The 20,146-nt window shown below is 41.3% G+C and overlaps 1 protein-coding gene across 10 annotated transcripts in view; it reads right to left on the bottom strand.

Annotated features, from left to right (window-relative positions):
• OSBPL1A (oxysterol binding protein like 1A) overlaps nt 1–20,146 on the bottom strand; it is a 223,554-nt gene that overhangs the window by 4,541 nt on the left and 198,867 nt on the right. For all 10 annotated transcript variants that reach the window (XM_055417076.2, XM_055417078.2, XM_055417079.2 and 7 more), the window contains 8 exons: nt 14,308–14,442; nt 13,045–13,142; nt 11,686–11,868; nt 6,899–7,006; nt 5,461–5,550; nt 4,222–4,348; nt 1,547–1,663; nt 844–967 (listed from right to left, as the gene is read on the bottom strand). In XM_055417076.2, the coding sequence (XP_055273051.2) occupies nt 844–967; nt 1,547–1,663; nt 4,222–4,348; nt 5,461–5,550; nt 6,899–7,006; nt 11,686–11,868; nt 13,045–13,142; nt 14,308–14,442 (982 nt within the window). The remainder of the gene's footprint in view (nt 1–843; nt 968–1,546; nt 1,664–4,221; nt 4,349–5,460; nt 5,551–6,898; nt 7,007–11,685; nt 11,869–13,044; nt 13,143–14,307; nt 14,443–20,146) is intronic.

The raw sequence follows: 20,146 nt of genomic DNA, 5'->3' as shown, positions 1-20,146 counted from the left end.
ATGTCAACACTTAACACAGCCCCAAGCCGGCAAGAGGTGATGCTGGCATCCAGGACCTCTCACCTTCTTCCACAGCCTTTGTTTACCCACGGGGCCTGCTTATTCTTATGGCCTCAGAAGTCATGTTAAAATGCTTCCCTGCTGGTCCAGAGGCTCTGCACTCGCAAAGCAGGGGGCCGGGGTTCAGTCCCTGGTCTGGGAACTAGATCCCGTATGCTGCAACTAAAAGATCGCACATGCTGCAACTGAGATCTGGCAAATAAACAAACATGTGCTTAGTCCCTTCGGTCACGCCCAGCTCTGTGCAACCCTATGGGCTGTAGCCCGCCAGGCTCCTCTGTCCATGGGATTCTCCAGGCAAGAATACTGGAGTGGGTTGCCATTCCCTTCTCCAGGGCATCTTCCTGACCCAAAGACTGAACCCAGGTCTCTTGCATTGGCAGGCGAATTCGTTACCATCTGAGCCACCAGGGATGCCTTGTGCTAACACATAAAATGCTAACATGTAAGATGCTTGTGCGAACATGTAAAATGTTAGTTCAGTTCAGTTCAGTCACTCAGTCGTGTCTGACTCTCCGCGACCCCATGAATCACAGCACGCCAGGCCTCCCTGTCCATCACCAACTCCCGGAGTACACTCAAATTCATGTCCACAGAGTCGGAAATGCCATCCAGCCATCTCATTCTCCGTCGTCCCCTTCTCCTCCCGCCCCCAACCTTTCCCAGCATCAGAGTCTTTTCCAGTAAGTTAAGCCCTGTCTAAAACGCAGACAGTTACTGGGAGTAAGGCAAACCATCCTCCCCGAAGAAATCCATCTTCCCTGGAGCTGCCAGGCATGTTACCTATTTCCCCGTTCTCCATGGCTCTGATGTCAGGCCGCAGCCTGCAGTCTGTCTTAGGAATCACGCGCTCCATCTCCTCGTCTACTTCATTCAAAACCATTGCAAAGCTAGTAAAATTGTACATCTAAAAAGCAGAAAACGTCCAAATTAACATGCACTGGGGGTTAATGCAGAATGAAACCCTGAGGCTAGAAGATTTGACAGGGATCCCCCGCTCTGCTCTGGGGTGATGATGGCCAGCCTCTCTGCACCCACACATCTCCATGTTTTCACCTGGGTCCATGCCAGCTGTGGGCGTCTGTCTCAAGGAAACCCCCCAGGCGACATTCACCGCCATCACCTCCAGGGAGAACTACGAGTGTAACCGACAGTCTCCATTCCATGTGAAAAGTCTCACTTGGTAGATCTGGCTGCATCACCACGCACTTAAAGAGAGGCAGTCTTACTCCTCAGTAAGTATAGCAGAAACCCCTCCAAGGCCCACAGCCGTATGTAAGGAGGAACTCCCCCCGAGGCCCACCCCAAGGCATCTCGGCCAGACACCAGGAAGCCTGGGCGGCAGCAGCACCAGGTCCTGGGGGGGAAACCACAGAGGGATGACTGAGGAGCAATTCGATGAACCGCCTCTCACCCCCGCCCTCCTCCTGGTTCCGTCCAGGCCGGGAAAGAGCGCCATCAGATCCAAGTAAACAGGAGGCCTCACCTGGGCTGAGTTCGGAGGCCGCGGGGCTATCCGCCACAGGAGAACGCTCCCGGGGATGACGAACACGCTCTCGGAATCCGGCATTGGCATTTCATCCGACTCCTCAGAAGCGCTCACCTGGAAGAACCAACAGAGGAACAAAACGGAAATGTTTTGAAAAGACTGTGCTTACAACCGTGAATATTCACTGGAAGGGCTGATGCTGAAGTCGAAGCTCCAGTACTTTGGCCACCTGATGCAAAATGCTGACTCGCCAGCAGAGACCCTGATGCTGGGAAAAACGGAGGGCAGAGGAGACGGGGGCGGCAGAGGATGAGATGGCTGGAGGGCATCACCGACTCAATGGACATGAGTTTGAGCAAACTCTGGGAGATACTGAAGGACAGGGAAGCCTGGCGTGCTGCAGTCCATGGGGTCGCAAAGAGTCGAACATGAGTTAGTGACTGACCAACCACAACAACAAATTGTAAAATAAGCAGTTTTCACTGGGCGGCATTAGAATGTAACCCCGTGAGTGCCAGGGCACCGTGCCTTTCTCGTTCTCACATCCGCCCCTTTCCACCCAGGCCAGGGAGCCAATAAATGCGGGTCGAGAGTCCATGCTGTGAGCCTCTGAGCCTGTGTCATTTTTAGGGGCTATGAGCATTTAAGGCATCACCACTGTCGTCATCATGCCTTTACTGTCGTGTTTTAATATTTTTAAAGCTTTTTTTAAAATCCAAAATAACTCATTTAAGTAGTTCGTGGAACATTATGAGGGCAAGAAAAGGTTAAATTCTTGAAGCATTTAACTAAATTTATCAATGACCCAAACCTGCAGGGATCCTGAAAGTATTCAATTGAAAGATGTGAGGCTAAAATAGAAAGCAACATTTCTCCACTGGCTGCCCGCTCCCTCCCCTTCCCCAGCAGAGCTATGCCAGCAGCTCTCTGTATATTTAGTCCTTACGTAACTGGCCCATAAAGTTTTATATATAAAGAATTTAAGCCTTTGGAAAGCGAAGTCATATTCCCAATGTCATCGTTACCAAATCTAGAACTACTGGCTGAGATATGGAATTTTAAAAACAGCAACAAGGAGGGGACGACACTGGCGACAAGCTTCGCCTGGCATCTGAATATCCTCAGGAGCATCAGAAACCCATGATGGCCGAGGCCTTGGGAGGTGAGGGTGCCTTCTCCAAGGGGCAAGGCCCTTCTGTCTACAAAGATTGACCGGGGCTTTATGGGACAAGAGGGAGATTTTCTGGAATTTCCCCAATGCCTTCTGCTGTACTGAACCCCATTTCTGTAAGGGGAGAGTGAGACTCTGCCTCTTGCAAGCAACACAGCGGGGCGAGGAGAGCCGGGAGCAGAGAGCCAGGCCGTGATGTTCAGAGAGGATGGGGCCTGAGCTGTCTTCACCCGGGGCCCCTGACCTCTGTCAACTGCTCTGACACGAGGGTGCTATTACTGTCTCCATTTTACTGATGAGGCGCTAAGGCAGACAGAGGGTAGGGATCTGCCTAAGATCAAACCACTCAGAAGCAGGGAAGGCAGGATTCTAAGCCGAGCTCGTGCTCTGATCCCTGATGCCCGTTACTGGAAAATAACCAGTCCTCCAACGCTTCCTGTCCAAACAGGTGCAACCTCTCTCCAGCTCAGAGTCCACTGAGCAGTCCAGCTTCCCAGGGTCCTGCGACAAGAAGCTGTGGCCTCACAAGGAGAGAGTCTAAGGTTGAACTGTCCTGTTAGGAGGGAGCTTCATAAGAGGAGGATCGTCCAGCAACGATTCCCTTAACTGCAATGCTCTCAGCTCCTGGGATCTCAGACACAGAGAAGGGCAATAACCCTTCTGTCAGCATGAAAACCCACGTGATTATTCTGGGTGTAATTTCAAATATTCAGAAGAGCTCAACTGCTAACGCACATAAACAGAAAGGAGGGTAAGAATATTTGTTTCACTAAGATGAACTCCAACTTTCCAAAGCAATGTGAATTCAACGCCGTGTGTGTAACTGCATAGCACACACCCATACTCCATGGGAGAGTATCCCAAACATTCACTAGCAAGTCAGATCATCTGTTCATTATTGTATAGCACATGGAACTCTGCTCAATGTTATGTGCCAGCCTTGATGGGAGAGGGGTTCAGGGTAGAACAGACACATGTATATGTATGGATGAATCCCTTTGCTGTCCACCTGAAGCTGTCACACCATTGTCAACCGGCTACATGAAAGTCACTCAGTTGTGTCTGACTCTCTGCGACACCATGGACTGGAGCCTGCCAGGCTCCTCTGTCCACAGGGATTCTCCAGGCCAGAATACTGGAGTGGGTAGTTGTTCCCTTCTCCAGAGGGTCTTCCCAACCCAGGGATCGAACCCAGATCTCCCACATTGCAGGCAGATTCTTTACTGTCTGAGCCACAGGAAAGTCCAAGAATACTGGAGTGGGTAGCCTATCCCTTCTCCAGTAGATTTTCCCAACCCAAGGATCCAACCAGGGTCTCCAACTGGCTTTACCCAATACAAAATGTTTTTGGTGTTAAAAACAGTAACAAAAATAAAGTTTAAAAAAAAGGTCAAGGAGAAACATCACACGCATGGGCACCAAGTATAGAAGGTAACACTGTGACCCACTAACAGGCCACCGTCCAGGGATCCCCTCGATACCATCTTCTGGGATTGTTTACCTGTTTGCTGTTCTTCTTCTCTTCAGTATTTTTCTTATCATTTTTTTTGTAAGCCTCAAACGTGGCTGGGTCAACACTGTACAAACATTCTGTCCATTTCCCATAGAGGGCACAGAGCTTCTTTTTGCTGTCAAGAGAAATTGATGTTGAGCCAACAATTAAACCAGTGTCTTGGTGTAATTGAATATTATCATAAACTGAAAGTATTGGTCGTTCAGTCATGTCCAGCTCTTTGCGATCCCATGGACTGTAGGGAATCCTGGAATTCTCCAGGCCAGAGTGGAGTGGGTAGCCATGCCCTTCTCCAGGGGATCTTCCAGACCCAAGGATAGAATCTGAGTCTCCTACATTGCAAGAAGATTCTTTACAGTCTGAGCCATCAAGGAAGCCCCTCTTCTCATAAATAAAGATGCTTACAAATCAGCTTCTTTAAAGAAATAGATATTTCTTACAGAAGAGTTTTTCAATTTACTGAAACGCTGTTTCCTAGATAATGGCAGGAAACCTAGACAGCATGTTATAAAGCAGAGACATTACTTTGCTGACAAAGGTCTGTTTAGTCAAAGCTAAGGTTTTTCCAGTAGTCATGTATGGATGTGAGAGCTGGACTACAAAGTAAGTTGAGCACCGAAGAACCGATGCTTTTTAAGAACTGATGCTTCTCCCAGCTGATGTTGGAGAAGATTCCTGAGAGTCTCTTGGACTGCAAGGAGATCAAACCAGTCAATCCTAAAGGAAATAAGTCTTGAATATTCATTGGAAGGACTGAAGCTGAAACTCCAATACTTTGGCCACCTGATGCAAAGAACTGACACATTGGAAAAGACACTGATGCTGAGAAAGACTGAAGGCAAGAGGAGAAGGGGACGACAGAGGATGAGATGGTTAGATAGCATCACCAACTCGGTAAGTTTGAGCAAGCTCCAGGAATTGGTACTGAACAGGGAAGCCTGGTGTGCTGCAGTCCATGGGGTCACAAAGAGGCAGACATGACTGAGCGACTGAACTGAGATAACAGCAGATTTTCTTTTTCTTCTTTTTAAAAATTTTTGGCCAAACCACGCAACACGTGGGATCTCAAGTTTCCCAACCAAGGATGGAACCTGTGCCCTCTGCAGTGGAAGCATGCAGTATTAACCATTGGACCACCAGGGAATTCCGGTGTTTGCAGATTTTAATAACAACACTTTACTTAGTGAACAACACCTATACTAGTCAACATTTAAAATGGAACTTTACCTTTTATCTTGAATGTAACCTTCAACTTTGTGTAATTCTTTACCAAAAAGGCCGCATGGCTTAAAATTCAACACGCATTTGTCCCCAGTCCTGTAAAGGAGACAGTGAGCTCGGGTTACTGTTCAACACGGAAGCAGCAGCAGAGAACAGTGACTGTCTGGCAGCACCTGCTGTTTACTGATTTTCTAACTCACACCAGCTCCACACAGTGTATCACAATTAATCCATAATCAGTACTGAACCCACCACAAAGAAAAAGTAAGCAAGGTTCATAAAGAATAAGTGACTTGCTGCTATGGAATGAGTGTCTGCCTGCCCCCATCCCAATTCATATGGCGAAGCCTCGCCACCCATGTAAGGCTATTTGGGGGTAATCTGGTCCTACGGGCGGAACTGAACGGATGCATGCTCTTTGAATAAGAGACTTTGGGGAGATGATCCCGCCCTCTGCCACGTGAAGATCTGAGAAGATGGCCAACTTCAAACCAGGAAGTGGGCCTTCACCCAGCACTGAGTTTGCCAGCACCCTGACCTGGGCCTCCCAAGTCTCCAGAAGAATGAGAAATAAATGTCTGCTCTTGAAGCTACCTGGCCCACCGTGTTCTGTCACCACAGCCCAAGCTGACTAGGATACAGGCCTAGGGTCACAGTAGGATTTGAATCCACCTCTTTCAAACTCTCCTGTTCCTCCTGTCGCCTGTCCCCATGTGAATTATTAGCTTGTATTGTTATACAAGCTAAACGGTGTCAGCGAGATGAGCTGAGGGAAGCAGGAATGAAGATTCCCTGAGACTGCTGAAGCTCTGAGTTCACCAGTCTTCCATAATCAGAGACTTAAATATAAACTCTATTCATTAAAGACTTCCCTGGTGGTCCGGTGGTTCAGAATCCAAGGCAGGGGACATGGGTTCGATCCCTGGTCCTGAATATTCCACATGCCATGGGGTAACTTAGCCTGGGAGCCACAACTACTAAATTCTGTTCATTAAACGGATTGGCTTCTATTTACCACAGAGTTAGACTGCCTGGTTCTTAAGTTGTCATTAGACTCTACTAGAATTTTTTAAAAAATTTATCCATATATACAAGAACTTTTAAAAATGCTTTATACGTATATTCTTGGCTGAGCTGCACAGCTTGTGGAATCTAAGTTCCCCAATCAGGGATTGAACCCAGGCCTTCCACAGTGAGAGTGTGGAGTCTTAACCACTGGACTGCCAGGAAACTCCTTGCAATGCAATGCACTTTTTTTTGGCCACACCACATGGCATGTGGGATCTACATTCCCAAACCAGGGATCAAACCCAGGCCCCCTTCAAGGGAAGTGCGAAGTCTTAACCATGGGGCCGCCAGGGATGTCCTCTACTAGAACTTTTACGAAAAGACTACCAGACCCCTCTGATGCAAATGAAGGGGCGGGGACGATGAACCATCTCACTTGTGGTTTGTGATCTCCACACTGCCGTACTGCTCGATCCAGAGCTTTCCCACAATGATGTTGTGCACACAGCACGTAGGATTCGTCCACGTATATGCTTCATTGTGTCTAGAAAACAAAAAGAGAGCCAAAGCCCAGGCAAAGAAGTGAGAAGTGTTCAGTTCAGTTCAGTTCAATCGCTCAGTCGTGTCCGACTCTCTGCGACCCCATGAATCACAGCACGCCAGGCCTCCCTGTCCATCACCAATTCCTGGAGTTCACTCAAACTCATGTCCACAGAGTCGGTCATGCCATCCAGCCATCTCATTCTCCGTCGTCCCCTTCTCCTCCTGCCCCCAATCCCTCCCAGCATCAGAGTCTTTTCCAGTGAGTCAACTCATCGCATGAGGTGGCCAAAGTATTGGAGATTCAGCTTTAGCATCAGTCCTTCCAATGAACACCCAGGATTGATCTCCTTTAGAATGGACTGATTGGATCTCCTTGCAGTCCAAGGGACTCTCAAGAGTCTTCTCCAACACCACAGTTCAAAAGCATCAGTTCTTCGGCGATCAGCTTTCTTTACAGTCCAACTCTTCTGTTTAAAAAGCACAACTGCCTCAAATGCCATGACTCAGGATAACCTATCAGACTGCTGGAGAGCACTCAACTCTAAGACTATAAAAACTGCTGATGTTAATCCCAGTAAAATAGGTATTATCTGGTTAATTCTTATTGTTTCTTAAAAGGACGCAAAAACTTAAAAACAAAACAAAACTATGCTTCAACCAAACTCCAAATTAAACTATGTACATCATCATCTTAAGCCTTCAAAAGTTTGGTGAAAACATAATAAATTAAATTAGAGGTAGAAAAGAAAAATGGTCTATTGGGTACTTTCCAGCTTGCCTAAGGGAAAAACTTGTATATGTGAAGTTCCAATTTTACACATTCCTTGCTTTTGAAAACATTCTTCGTACACTAATGCTTAAGTGTATTTCTAATTCACAAGCAGTAAAATTCACTTTTCTTGGTGTTATCTAGTTCTGTGAGCTTCAGTGCATGTGCAGATCATTGTAACTAGTACCACAACCACAAATTCTATCACACCCTCCACAAATTCACTCATGCTGCCCCTCTATGGTCAAACCTTCCCCCACTTGGAATTCCTAAACAACTCATCTGTTCTCCATTGCAACAGTTTTGCCTTTCCCAGAGTGTCATATAAATGGGGTAATATACCATGTCACCTTTGAGATTAGCTTCATTCGTATAATGCATTTCAAATTCTATGTCAATAATTTGTTCTTATTTCTGAGTAGTATTCTACTATATGAACGTATCACAGTTGAACCATTTACTCCCTGAAGCATGCTGGGTTGCTTTCAGTTCTTGGTGATTATAAGCAACACTCCTATAAAAATCTGCGCACTGGTCTTTGTGAAAATACACCTCTTTATTTCTCCAGAGTATATGCCTACGAGTGGACTGCTGTATCATCTGGTTAACACAAGGTCAACTTTGTAAGAAACAGCCAGACTGTTCTCCACAGTGGCTCTACTATTTAACCAGATCACCCCGTAATATATGAGATTTCTGGGTGCCCTGCATCCTAGTCAGCACTTGATACTGTCGGCTCTAAAAGTTTTGATTTTAGACGTTCTAATAGGTGTGTAGTGGTATCTCACTATGATTTTAATTTTGCATTTCTCTAATGACCGATGCTGTTGAGCATGTCTTTGTGTGCTCATTTGTCATTCATATGTCTCCTTGGTAAAGTCTCTGTTTGTATCTTTTGTCCAATTTCTTACTGGGTTGTCTGTTTTCTTGCTGTTTTGAGAATGCTTTATATATTCTAGATACAAGTCCTTTGTTGATAAATGATTCACAAATAATGTTTATCCGTCTCTAACATCTCTCTTTGTTCTCTTAAGAGTGTTTTTCACCAAGCAACAGATTTTTATAAAATCTAATTTATCAATTTTGTCTCTTCTAGATTGTCCTTTGGTATTATGTCATTGCATAACCCAAAGTCATAAACATTTTCTCCTGTTTCTTCCAAAAGCTTAAAGCTGTACATTAGATTTTAGCCCATGATCTATGTTGGGATCATTTTTGCTTAGGGTGTGAGGTGTAAGTTGAGGTTCATTATTTAACACGTGCATGTCGAACTATTCTCACACTATTTGTGGAAAGGACTGCCCTTCATTACTGAATAGTGCTTTCTTTCCCCTTCATGAAAAATCAATTGCCCATGTTTCTGTGGGTCAGTTTTTGGATGCTATTCTCTGTTCCACTGATGTATGTGTCTGTCCTTCTGTCAATACAACAGTCTTGATGACAACAGCTTCACTGTAAAGTCTTAAAATTAGGAGGTAGAAGTCCATCATTCTGTTCTGCCTTTTCAAAACTATTTTGGCTACAGTGTTTCATTTGTCTTTCAACAAATAGATTTTAGGATCCACTATCTCTTGATCTACCAAAATTCATCCTGGGACTTTTAAATTTGGATTGTGTTAATACACTGTTTATAGATCAATTAAAGGAAAACAAACATATGAATTACATTAAGGATTCCAAGTACAGTGAGACATGGTAGACTCTCCATTACTCAGATAGTCTTTGATTCTTGTAACCAGGGTTTTAGAGCTTTCAGCCTGTGGATCCTGTACATATTTTATGATCTTTATTCTGCTATTGAGTCTATCTCAGCTATTACATTTGTTATTGTATTTTTTCAGTACTAAAATTTCCAGAAATACTTCAGTTTCTTTGCTTCGATGTCTTTCTATTCATCTTAAGAGTGTTCCTCTTTATGTCATGGAGTATAACAGCTGCTTTAAAATCTTTGATACAAATTTCAATGTCTGAGTCACTCTAGGATTAAAGTCTGTTTATTATTTTTTCTCCTTCTTTTTCTCATATAAGGAGATCATAGAGTATTTGTCTTTCTCTGACTTATTTCACTTAGCATAATGTCCTTGAGGTCCAACCATGTTGTTGCAAGTGACAAGATTTCATTCTTTTTTATGGCTGAATAATATTCGTGTATGTGTGTGTACCACAATTTCATTATCCATTCATCTAATGATGGATACTTGGGTTACTTCCATATCTTGGCTGTTGTGTGGAACAGGTATATATATATATTAATATAACACATTATACAGGTATAATATGTATATTAACATCATGGGGGTGCAGATAGCTTTTTGAGATAATGTTTTTGTTTTCTTTGGCTAAGTATTCCAAAGTGGAATTGCTGGATCATGGTAGTTCTACTTTTAATTTTTTGAGGAACCTCCGAATTGTTTTCCCTTGAGACTGAACCAATTCGATCATGCACAAGGGTTCCCTTTCATTGTGGTTTGATTTGTATTTTCTTGATTAATGATGTACAATATCTTTTCATTTACCTGTTGATCATCTGTATGTCTTCTTTGAAAAAATGTCCATTTAGACCTTTGGCCCATTTTTTAATTACTTTTTTTCTTTTGCTATTGAGTGGTATGAGTTCTTTATGTATTTTGGATGTTAGCCTATATGATTTGCAAGTATTTTCTCCGATTCAGTAGGCTGTGTTTTCATTTTGTTGATGGTTTTCTTTACTGTGCAGAAGCTTTTTAATTTTATATAGTCCCACTTGTTTATTTTTCCTTTTATCCTTTTTGGTGTCAGATTCAAAACATCATTACCAAGACCTATGTCAAGGAGTCTACCACCTATGTTTTATTCTAGAAGTTTTATGACTTTCAGTCTTATGTTCAAGTTTGTAATCCATTTTGAGTCAATTTTGTGTATAGTATAAAATAGTGGTCCAGTTTCATTCTTGTACATGTGTCTGTCCAATTTCTCCAACACCATTGAGAAGACTGTCATTCCACTGTATATTCTTGCCTTCTTTGTTTAAATTAATTGACCCTACTTGCATGGACTTATTTTTTGGGCTCTCTACTCTGTTTCATTGATTTATATATCTGTTTTAATGCCAATATCATATATTTTAATTACTATAGCTTTGTAATACAGTTTGAAATCAGGGAGCATGATGCCTCCAGCTTTGTTCTTCTTTCTCAAGACTGCTTTGCCTATTTGGGGTCTTCTGTGATCTCATACAAACTGCAGCATTGTCTGCTTTAATTTGTGCAAAAAATGTTATTGGAATTTTGATAGAGACTGCACTGAATCTGTACACTGCCTTGGATAGTATGACAGTTTAACAACTTTTTCAATCCATGAGCACAGAATAAACAATTTTACTTACAATTGCATCAAAGAAAAAAAAATACCTAGAAATAAATTTAAGCAGGAGGTGAAAGACTTGTATATTGAAAATGCTAAGACGGTAATGAACAAAATTGAAGACGACACAAATAAATGGAGAGATATTTCATGGCAATCTTTTTTCTATCACAAAAGAAGAGAACTTTCAACTTACCTAACGTCTAAGATGTGCCAATGTGATTGTTATTTCAATATTTCTCAACGTGAATTCATTGTAAAAGATGATTAAACAAGGCATTATTACCATGATAATGTCATGGAGTGATTAACTCCATTTAATCTTAAAATAGATCTAAATAAAACCACCATCATATATCAAGTTAAACTGTTTACATATACCTAGGCTGATTAAACATGGCTGTTGCCACATTTCTCAAATTCTTTTACGTGACAGTAGGAAATTTACATCTTATGAAAGCAGCTTCGTTTTCTCCAGCTTTTGAACAACAAGGTCAGGTCTGCATGTAAGTGTACGTGCTAATGAGTAGGTACAGACGAAATGAGTAAAAGGTATGATTCCAACTCACTCAAGAAGCTCCAACGTGATGGTTCCTTTGGGTTCTGCTTCTACGCTCTTCCCCCAGAACTTTAGTTTGGGATAGATTGAGCCGTGAAAGATGAAATCATTGTTCAATCCTTCAGCATGAAATGCACTAATGGGTGGGTGATGGCTGACCTGCTCAGAGATGAGTCTGAAACCAAGGTCATCTCTTAAAAAAAAAAGGCAGTGTTATAATAAACTCATCACAAAATATACACATTATTGTCATTTCAGTCTGAAAGCAATGCTAAGATACATACTACCATGTGTAAAATATACACCAAAAGCTGCTGGAGAGCACAGAGGGCTCAGCCTGGTGCTCTGTGATGAGAGGTGGGAAGGGGGTGCGGGGGTGGGAGGGAGGCTCAAGAGGAAGGGGACATAGGTATAGTGGATTCATGTTGCTGTACAGCAGAAACCAACACAACACTGTAAAGCAACTATGCTCCAATTAAAAATAAATCTTTTTAAAAAGCAATGTTAAAGTATTAAGAAAATGGATTTGACAAACTGAACAATTCTTTGTTGTTATCCTGATGAAAAAGACAATACATGAGAAACTGCAAAAATGTATCCCAAACAACTAAAACCAATGTAATTATACATCGAGCTACTTAAACACATTAAAATAGGGAATACCGGTGAACTGCAGTGATTTTCATGAACTGACAATACTAGCCATGTAAATTTAAAACTTATCATCCCATTTATACTAAGACAGTATTCGTGCCTGGAGAATCCCATGGACGGAGAAGCCTGGTAGGCTTACAGTCCATGGGGTCGCATAGAGTCGGACACGAGTGAGCGATGGAATGGAACGGATACTAAGACAGAAGAACCTAAAGTGTCTCCTTTTCAAACATCTAGGGAATAAATGAGATCAAAACTTGTGGACGGAAGAGAAAGATTCAGAAAAACAAAAGCCAAATGAATTCTCTAACTGTGTTTGTAAAGAAGCAAGCGACTGCAGGCAGACAGTACTGCACCCTCAGACACATTCACTGCCTCTATGCCAACAATCTAAGTTTATGCTAATATATTTTATACAGTTATTTTAAAAAATCTATCCTAATGGGCTACATAACTAGAAAGGATGATAGCTAAACCTGCAAGATCAGGAATACTGAAATTCTTGTATTTACTTTTAATAATGGTCCACTTTATTTATGTTTTCACATTTTTGACAGTCTCTAAACTATCACAGAAACAAACATCAAAGTTGTTACCTTTTCTCCAGTCATACAAAATGTTGGTAAGTGCTCAAAAAATACCCATTTTCATTTGAAGAGCTATAAAAATCATGCAGACTCAACTATCCGCCTGGAATAAGAGTGGAAGATCTTACCGAACTAATTCGTAAGTCTCTCCCAGAAGTGGGTTGAAAGGCTTTCCAGTGCGTTCCCACTGTGAAGCAACAGCGGAGACAGCAAATGCAGCTACACACTGTGGGACAGAGCGTTAGCATAAGTTAAAAATAGCCTCGCTGGCTCCTCATTCTTTCAGGAACTGAAATTTTGCTGAAGACAGTAATTTACAAAATGAATCTGCGGAGTTTAATTATGCTGTATTTTTAAGAAGGCTTAATAAGCAAACTAATAAGCCAATGTGGATATTCAGAATGAAAATGACTCTGAGTCTCTTCCTATAAGTCATCCCAACTTTGGTTTTTATAATATACTCACAGTGGTACAAATACTCTCAAGGATTTTAAAGAAAGACTCTCAAATCTGACATTACTTTTAATTCCTTTAAAATTTCTAAAAAGTACATCACCAGATGGTGAAGAATCTGCCTGCAATGCAGGAGACTCAGGTTTGATCCCTGGATCTAGAAGATCCCCTGGAGAAGGGAATGGCAACCCACTCCAGTATTCTTGTCTGGGAAATCCCATGGACAGAGGAGGCTGGCAGGTTACAGTCCACTGGGTCGCAAAGAGTCAGACATGACTGAGTGACTGACACTTTCATATCTCTTTTAGGACAGGGTGAAGAGATAAAACCAAACAAATTGATATCAAGTCCAATGAGGTTGGGAAAAGCTGCTTTACATACATGAAAGGACACAAGACTCCATTTAGAATGCTATTGCTTTGCTGGAAGGAGAACAATGTATCCACTCTCCCTGTGTCTAGTCCATCCATATACATCACATGAATATTTCCCTTCAAAAAAAATATCAAAAAGTACAATTCCTTCTTGTTCTCTTTTTTAACCTATAGTAGTATGTGTATATTTATATAAACATATAAGCATAAATACACTTATTTATATGTGTCTGTATATACATGTCTTCCTAGAAACACGCTGAGAAGTCTGAAAGGCTGAATTGTCTTCCCCCAACACAATGCCACTTTCTAAAACAATGACTCAGAAACAGCTCACCAAACTCAGGTTTGGTTTTGGACCTTTCTGCATTCTTCCAGTCCTCATTGGTCTGGGGAAGGAACACAGATGACACTCAAAACATGCTATGTATTAATAACATTTCCTAACCTCACATTAAACTTAACATGAATTCTGTGCATGTAGGTTGGGGGTGGAGAGGTAGGGGAGGTAGCAGAGAAGACCCTCCAAGACATCAGTCTTTCCCAGGGCTTGGTGACACGTACCTGCATCCTTTCCACAGGATCAGCAAACGAACTGGCCTTGTGGATGAGGTATGTATGCTCCATATATTCAGTGAGTCGCTGGAGGAAGCTCAAAGGCTCATTAAATATAACTGGCATGGTGATCTTGGAGAGTTCCTAGTGAATAAGAAAATGGAAACTGATGCCCAAAATACACAGTAAACCTACATGCTTCCGTCTTGACATAACATGTTCCTGGAAAGAAAGTCACAGAAAACAGCGACCCATGAAATTTAATTAGTATTAGTTCAATTTCCTAAGTCTTCCCAGATCATCTAACCATGTGGAATATACTGTTCTAGGCCTTGAAGGAAATACAAAGAGTACCCAGACGTTCTTCCTTGGCTTCAAGGAGCTTGCAATCTACTAGTGATCAGTGAGATGATGACTGTTAATAAGTCTGCCTCAGATCAGAATTAGCAAATGACAAATAAAGGTGACAGGGGCACAAAGACCAAACATCTCCACACTGGGCTAAGAAACTACCACACAGACCATATTTGTGGATGATTTTTCAAAAGAACTTCAGACTGCTTTTCACAGACAATATTTAGGTTTTTTGAGCACATCCATATACATTATGAACTAGGGTGCTAGACGGCTAATGTATATTTTACAGAATAGATAGTAAATTCTGTCTGATAGAATGACACAATCACGTAGACTTCCAAGAATAATTTAACGACTGGGAAGGAGTCCTCTAACCTCAATTGCAACCTTTCACCTCTGTTTACCATATTCTGGGGCTTCCCTGGTGGCTAGGATGGTAAAGAATCCGCCTGCAACATAGGAGATCTGGGTTCAATCCCTGGGTCGGGAGATCCCCTAGAGAAGGGAATGGCAACCCACTCCAGTATTCTTGCCTGGAGAACTGCATGGACGGAGGAGCCTGGTGGGCTACAGTTCATGGGGAAGCAAAGAGTCAGATACAACTGAGCAACCAACACTGTCACTTTCACTACCATATCCTGCCAGCAAACAGCAGCACCAGAGGATCTTTCAAAGAAATTCATTAGGTAACAAACTTACCTTGGTTTTCTTTAGATTATTCTGATAATCTTTCCAACCTTCCACCTTTCTCGTGGGAATCAGGTCTTTCATGAAACCTGCTAACTAAAACCACGATCATGTGGAACAACCCCAAGGCACCATCCAGGTTGAATGCCACCTGCTTCCTCCCACCCCTGTAAACATCTACATTCTTACAGATGTGCACAATTAAGAATAAAGTGACCTTCACAAAACTACAGCCAGCATGTGCACACACACACACATGCACACGGACACACACAAAAGAAGCTCATTTATTATCATAAAATACTGCAGAGTACAGACAGATGGAGCAGCTCAATGTAATGAAAAGAAATGACAGGCTTCCACTGCCTCTCTGGGAAGACAAAAGAGAACAGGAATGTATAAGGAGTCAAAGAACAGAAGGCTCTTTACTATGTAACACCCTGAGATCTTGGTAAATGCAGAAACTCACTGGTGGGCCAAGTCAAGAAAGTGGGGACTGCCAAGGCTTGTCTTAACTGAGATGGCTCAGACTCTTTCTCTTTTACTTAAAAATACCTTCATGGGTGTTTTTTTTTTTTTTAAAAAAAGAGGAATATGCAATCCTCAGTAATAGAAGTAAAAACATGAAAATGCCCCTTTCCTTAGAGGCAAAGCATCAACAACAGTTTGGGCTACACTGCTGTGTTTTTACACATATGTGTACATGTTTGTGTACACATATACCTTACTGGATTTTTTTAATGCATGGCATCTGCTCTGTGCATTGGCTCATTTACTTGCCTTTTTTGCTGTCCCTGTGTTTGGAGCTCTTACGCACATATACAGTACATCACTAAGTCTGTCAAGTTCTTTGTAATCCCTATACTATTTTTCAGTGGTTAAGACATCAGAACCAGACTGAGCTCCATGACAGGCTCTCTCATTTAGCAGTCATGCAACTCCAGCCAAGTTAAACTCTGCCAGCTTCCTTATCAATACCATGGCATTAATCTAATGATGTATATAGCATAATCTACTACAAAGCATTCTTCTAAGACCAATAGTTGCAAAACACTTAGACTAGTTCTGGGCACATTAGCAAATGCTACATTTATTCATTAAAAAAAATTTTTAAGTCTATATGTATGCTATACCATGAACAATTTAATCTAATCTTGTAGAACATGAGCAGATATGGTTTTAAAGTAAATTTCTCCAAGTGGGTTTTTTAGTCAAAGGTGTGTACTCATTTAAACTTTTATCATCACTACCATGCTGAATGCCTTCCAAAAAACTGTTATACTATTTGTACTCCTACTAATGCTGCCTGAAAGTCAGATTTTCTTTTAACATCAAAGGGAGGAGCAGTACTTCCAATCTGTATTCAATCATGGTCATTTTCTTTACAGAAAAATTTAACTGAAGGATAGTCAAATATTGAATGGGGCTAAGTAGTTCACTTATAACTCTAGAATGAAGATTAAAAAACAGAATACTAAATGTAAACATTAGGGAGTATCAGACCACCTTACCTTACCTATCTCCTGAGAAAACTGTATGCAAGTCAAGAAGCAGCAGTTAGAACAACATGGAACAAAGGACTGGTTAAAAATTGGGAAAGGAGTACAACAAGGTTGTATATTGTCACCCTGCTTATTTAACTTATATGCAGAGTACATCATATGAAATGTTGGGCTGGATGAATCACAAGGCGGAATCAAGACTGTAGGAAGAAATATCAACAACCTCAGAAATGGATAAATTCCTAGAAACAAACAACCTACCAAAATTGAATCATGTAGAAATAGGAAATCTGAACAGATCAATTACTAGTAAAGAGACTGAAGCAGTAATCAAAGACCTGCCAACAAACAAAAGTCTAAGACCAGATATCTTTACTGGTGAGTTCTGCCAGACATTTAAAGTAAAATTAATACTGATCCTTCTCACACTATTCAAAAACAGAAGAGGAGGGAACATTTCCAGTCATTTTACAAGGTGAACATTATCCTGACACTAAAACCAGAGGACAAAAGCAGACCCAGAAAAGAAAATTATAGGCCAATTTAACCACAATGAACACAGATGTAAAAGAAAACATTACTAAGCTGAACTCAACAATACATTTAAAGAGTCATATACCATGATCAAGCGGGATTTATTTCAGAGAAGCAATCAATCAATATGATATACCACATTAGTAAAATGAAGAATAAAAATATATGATCATCTCAATAGATGCAGAGAAAGCATTTGACAAAATTCATCCTTTCATGGTAAGTTCTAGCCAGAGTACTAATGCAAGGAAAAGAAAAGGCATTCAAATTAGGAAGTAAGAAGTAAAATTATGTGTATTTGCAAATGGTATTATAAATAGAAAACCCTGAAGACTCCACCAAAACACCACTGGAACCAATATGTGAGTTCAGTGAGTTGCAGGGTACAAAACCAACTTACAAAAATCAGTTGTGTTTCAATACACCAAGAATAAGCTAGCAGAAAAATTAAGAAAGCAATCCTACTTACAATATCATCAAAAAGAATAAAATACTTAGGGATAAATTTAACCAAGTAGGTGAAAGATCTATACACTGAAAACTGTAAGATGTTAACAAAAGAAATCACAGAAGACAGGAAAATAAATGGAAAGATATTCTGTACTCATGGATTACAAAAGTTGTTAAAATGTCCAAACTACCCAAAGTGATCTAGTTAATGCAATCCTTATCAAAATTCCAATGGCATTTTCCCACAGATAAAGGAAAAACAATCCTGAAATTTGATTAGGACCACAAAAGACTTTGAATAGCCAAAGCAATCTTGAGAAAGAACAACAAAGCTGGAGGCATCAAGCCCCATGATTCCAAACTATATCACAAATCAAAATAATCACTAATCAAAATAGTACAGCAATGGACAGAATGGAATAGAGAGCCAAGAAATAAATCCATGCATTTATGGTCAATTAATTCTTGCCAAAGGAGCCAAGAATACACAATGGAAACAATCTAAGTGCCTATCAATGGATAAATGGATCAAGAAAATATGGGGGTGTGTGTGTATATCTATATGTGCACATACATGTGAATATTACTTGGCGTCACAAAAGGAAATCTTGCCATTTATGACAACATGGATGAAACTGGAGGTACTGATGCTAAGTGAAATAAACCAGACAGACAAATACGGCATTGTATCACACATAGGCGAACCATAAAAAAAAATATATTGAACCAAAAAAACATAGTAGAAAGTCATTCCCTAAGGGCTTCAGGGTGCGGAAAACAGGCAGAAGTTGGTAAAAGTGTATGAACTTTCAGTTATAATATAAATACGTCCTGAGGATCCACCACATAACATGGTAGGCAACTGGTAATGCTGTTTTGTATAGATGAAAGAAGAGTAGAACTTAAATGCTGTCACCAAACAAAGCGACACATGTGAGGGGCTAGGTGTGTTAATTAGCTTGATGGGGGAATCCTTTCACAATACACACATCCATCCAATCATCTGGATACAGACTTTAAATATTTGTCAACTGTACCTAAAAAAAAAAGTCCACCAAGATCGTCTCTTTTAAAGCAACTTGACCATACAAAGTACACATATAGAAATAAAATTCTTCCAACAAATTTTTCTAAAAACTTTTAACTCAGCACCTACTAGGTGCCAGGCACTGCTTTAGACACCAGATTAAAAGTCTCATGATGGGACTTCCCTGGTGGATCCAGTGGTTAAGACTCCACACTCCCAATACAGGGAGTGTAGATTCCATCCCTGTTCAAGGGAACTAGATCCCACATGCTGCAACTAAAGATCCCACCCAGTCTAATTAATTAATTAATGTTTAAAAACATAAAAGTCTTATTATAGCCAATCCTGACCTGGAATGCCCTCCTCACTTCCCTTAACTCTTATATCTCCTCCCAAGCAGAACTTCAAAGCCCAGTTCAAGGCTCCCTTCCTTGATTTCTCATCTCTCCCAGCTCCTGGAACACGTAATCTGTATTGTACAAGTGAGCATCTGATCACAGGTTGGAAGACCTGCTGCTATGTCAGGGGTACTAACCAGCACAACTTGCTAAGTACCCAGTGATACAATTCCTGAGGGAAGGGATAATAGCTCATACTTGCCTGTGTCCTCATCCCCTCAGAACAGAGCACAACACAGGTGCCCCTTGCCCCATGTGCTCCCATGTATTCCCACTTCCCTGAGTTTACTCCAATTTAGGGCTTTATCACAAAGCAATAGCCTCTCTTGACTCTTTCACTGGAATACAAACTCCCTGAGCTTAGAACCCTCTTGTTGAATGATGCACACTAGTTCACATGGGAAAATGTGCAAAAAAGTAGATTACAATGCAACATGTTTAAAAATATTTTGTAAACTATATGTTAGACAAATATTAGAAGGTAGCGGTGTCAAAAAGTTAACAGCGGCTGTCTCTAGGAGCTGGAAGTCCAGGTAATCTTGATGATCTTTCCTCTTTTCTGTATTTTCTAAATTTCCTAAAAGGGACATGTATTTCTCTTACAATCAGGGGTAAAACAAGAGATAGAATTTAAAAATCTTAACACTTTTAGCCTGGTCAAAGGAAGGGATGGGGAAGCTGACAACCTCGTACCATGGAAAGTGGACCACCTTAGGACACACACGCTGACATTCTGCTAGTCATAAAACAGACAAATGGAATACAGCGTATCTGGCATGACGGAAAAGGAGGAGCAGCTAGATATACCCAGGATGGTGCAGTCCTGGGGTCCAGGGACAGCAGAGTGCTGTGGCTGAAAGAGTGCCTTCTGAACAGAGGGCACAACAGCGGCT

This window comes from Moschus berezovskii, chromosome 28 (genome assembly GCF_049115385.1).
Source record: "Moschus berezovskii isolate FMDL1 chromosome 28, NW_MosBer_1.0, whole genome shotgun sequence".
In the NCBI taxonomy this organism is placed as follows: domain Eukaryota; kingdom Metazoa; phylum Chordata; class Mammalia; order Artiodactyla; family Moschidae; genus Moschus; species Moschus berezovskii.
This window is presented reverse-complemented; position numbering and strand designations above follow the sequence as displayed.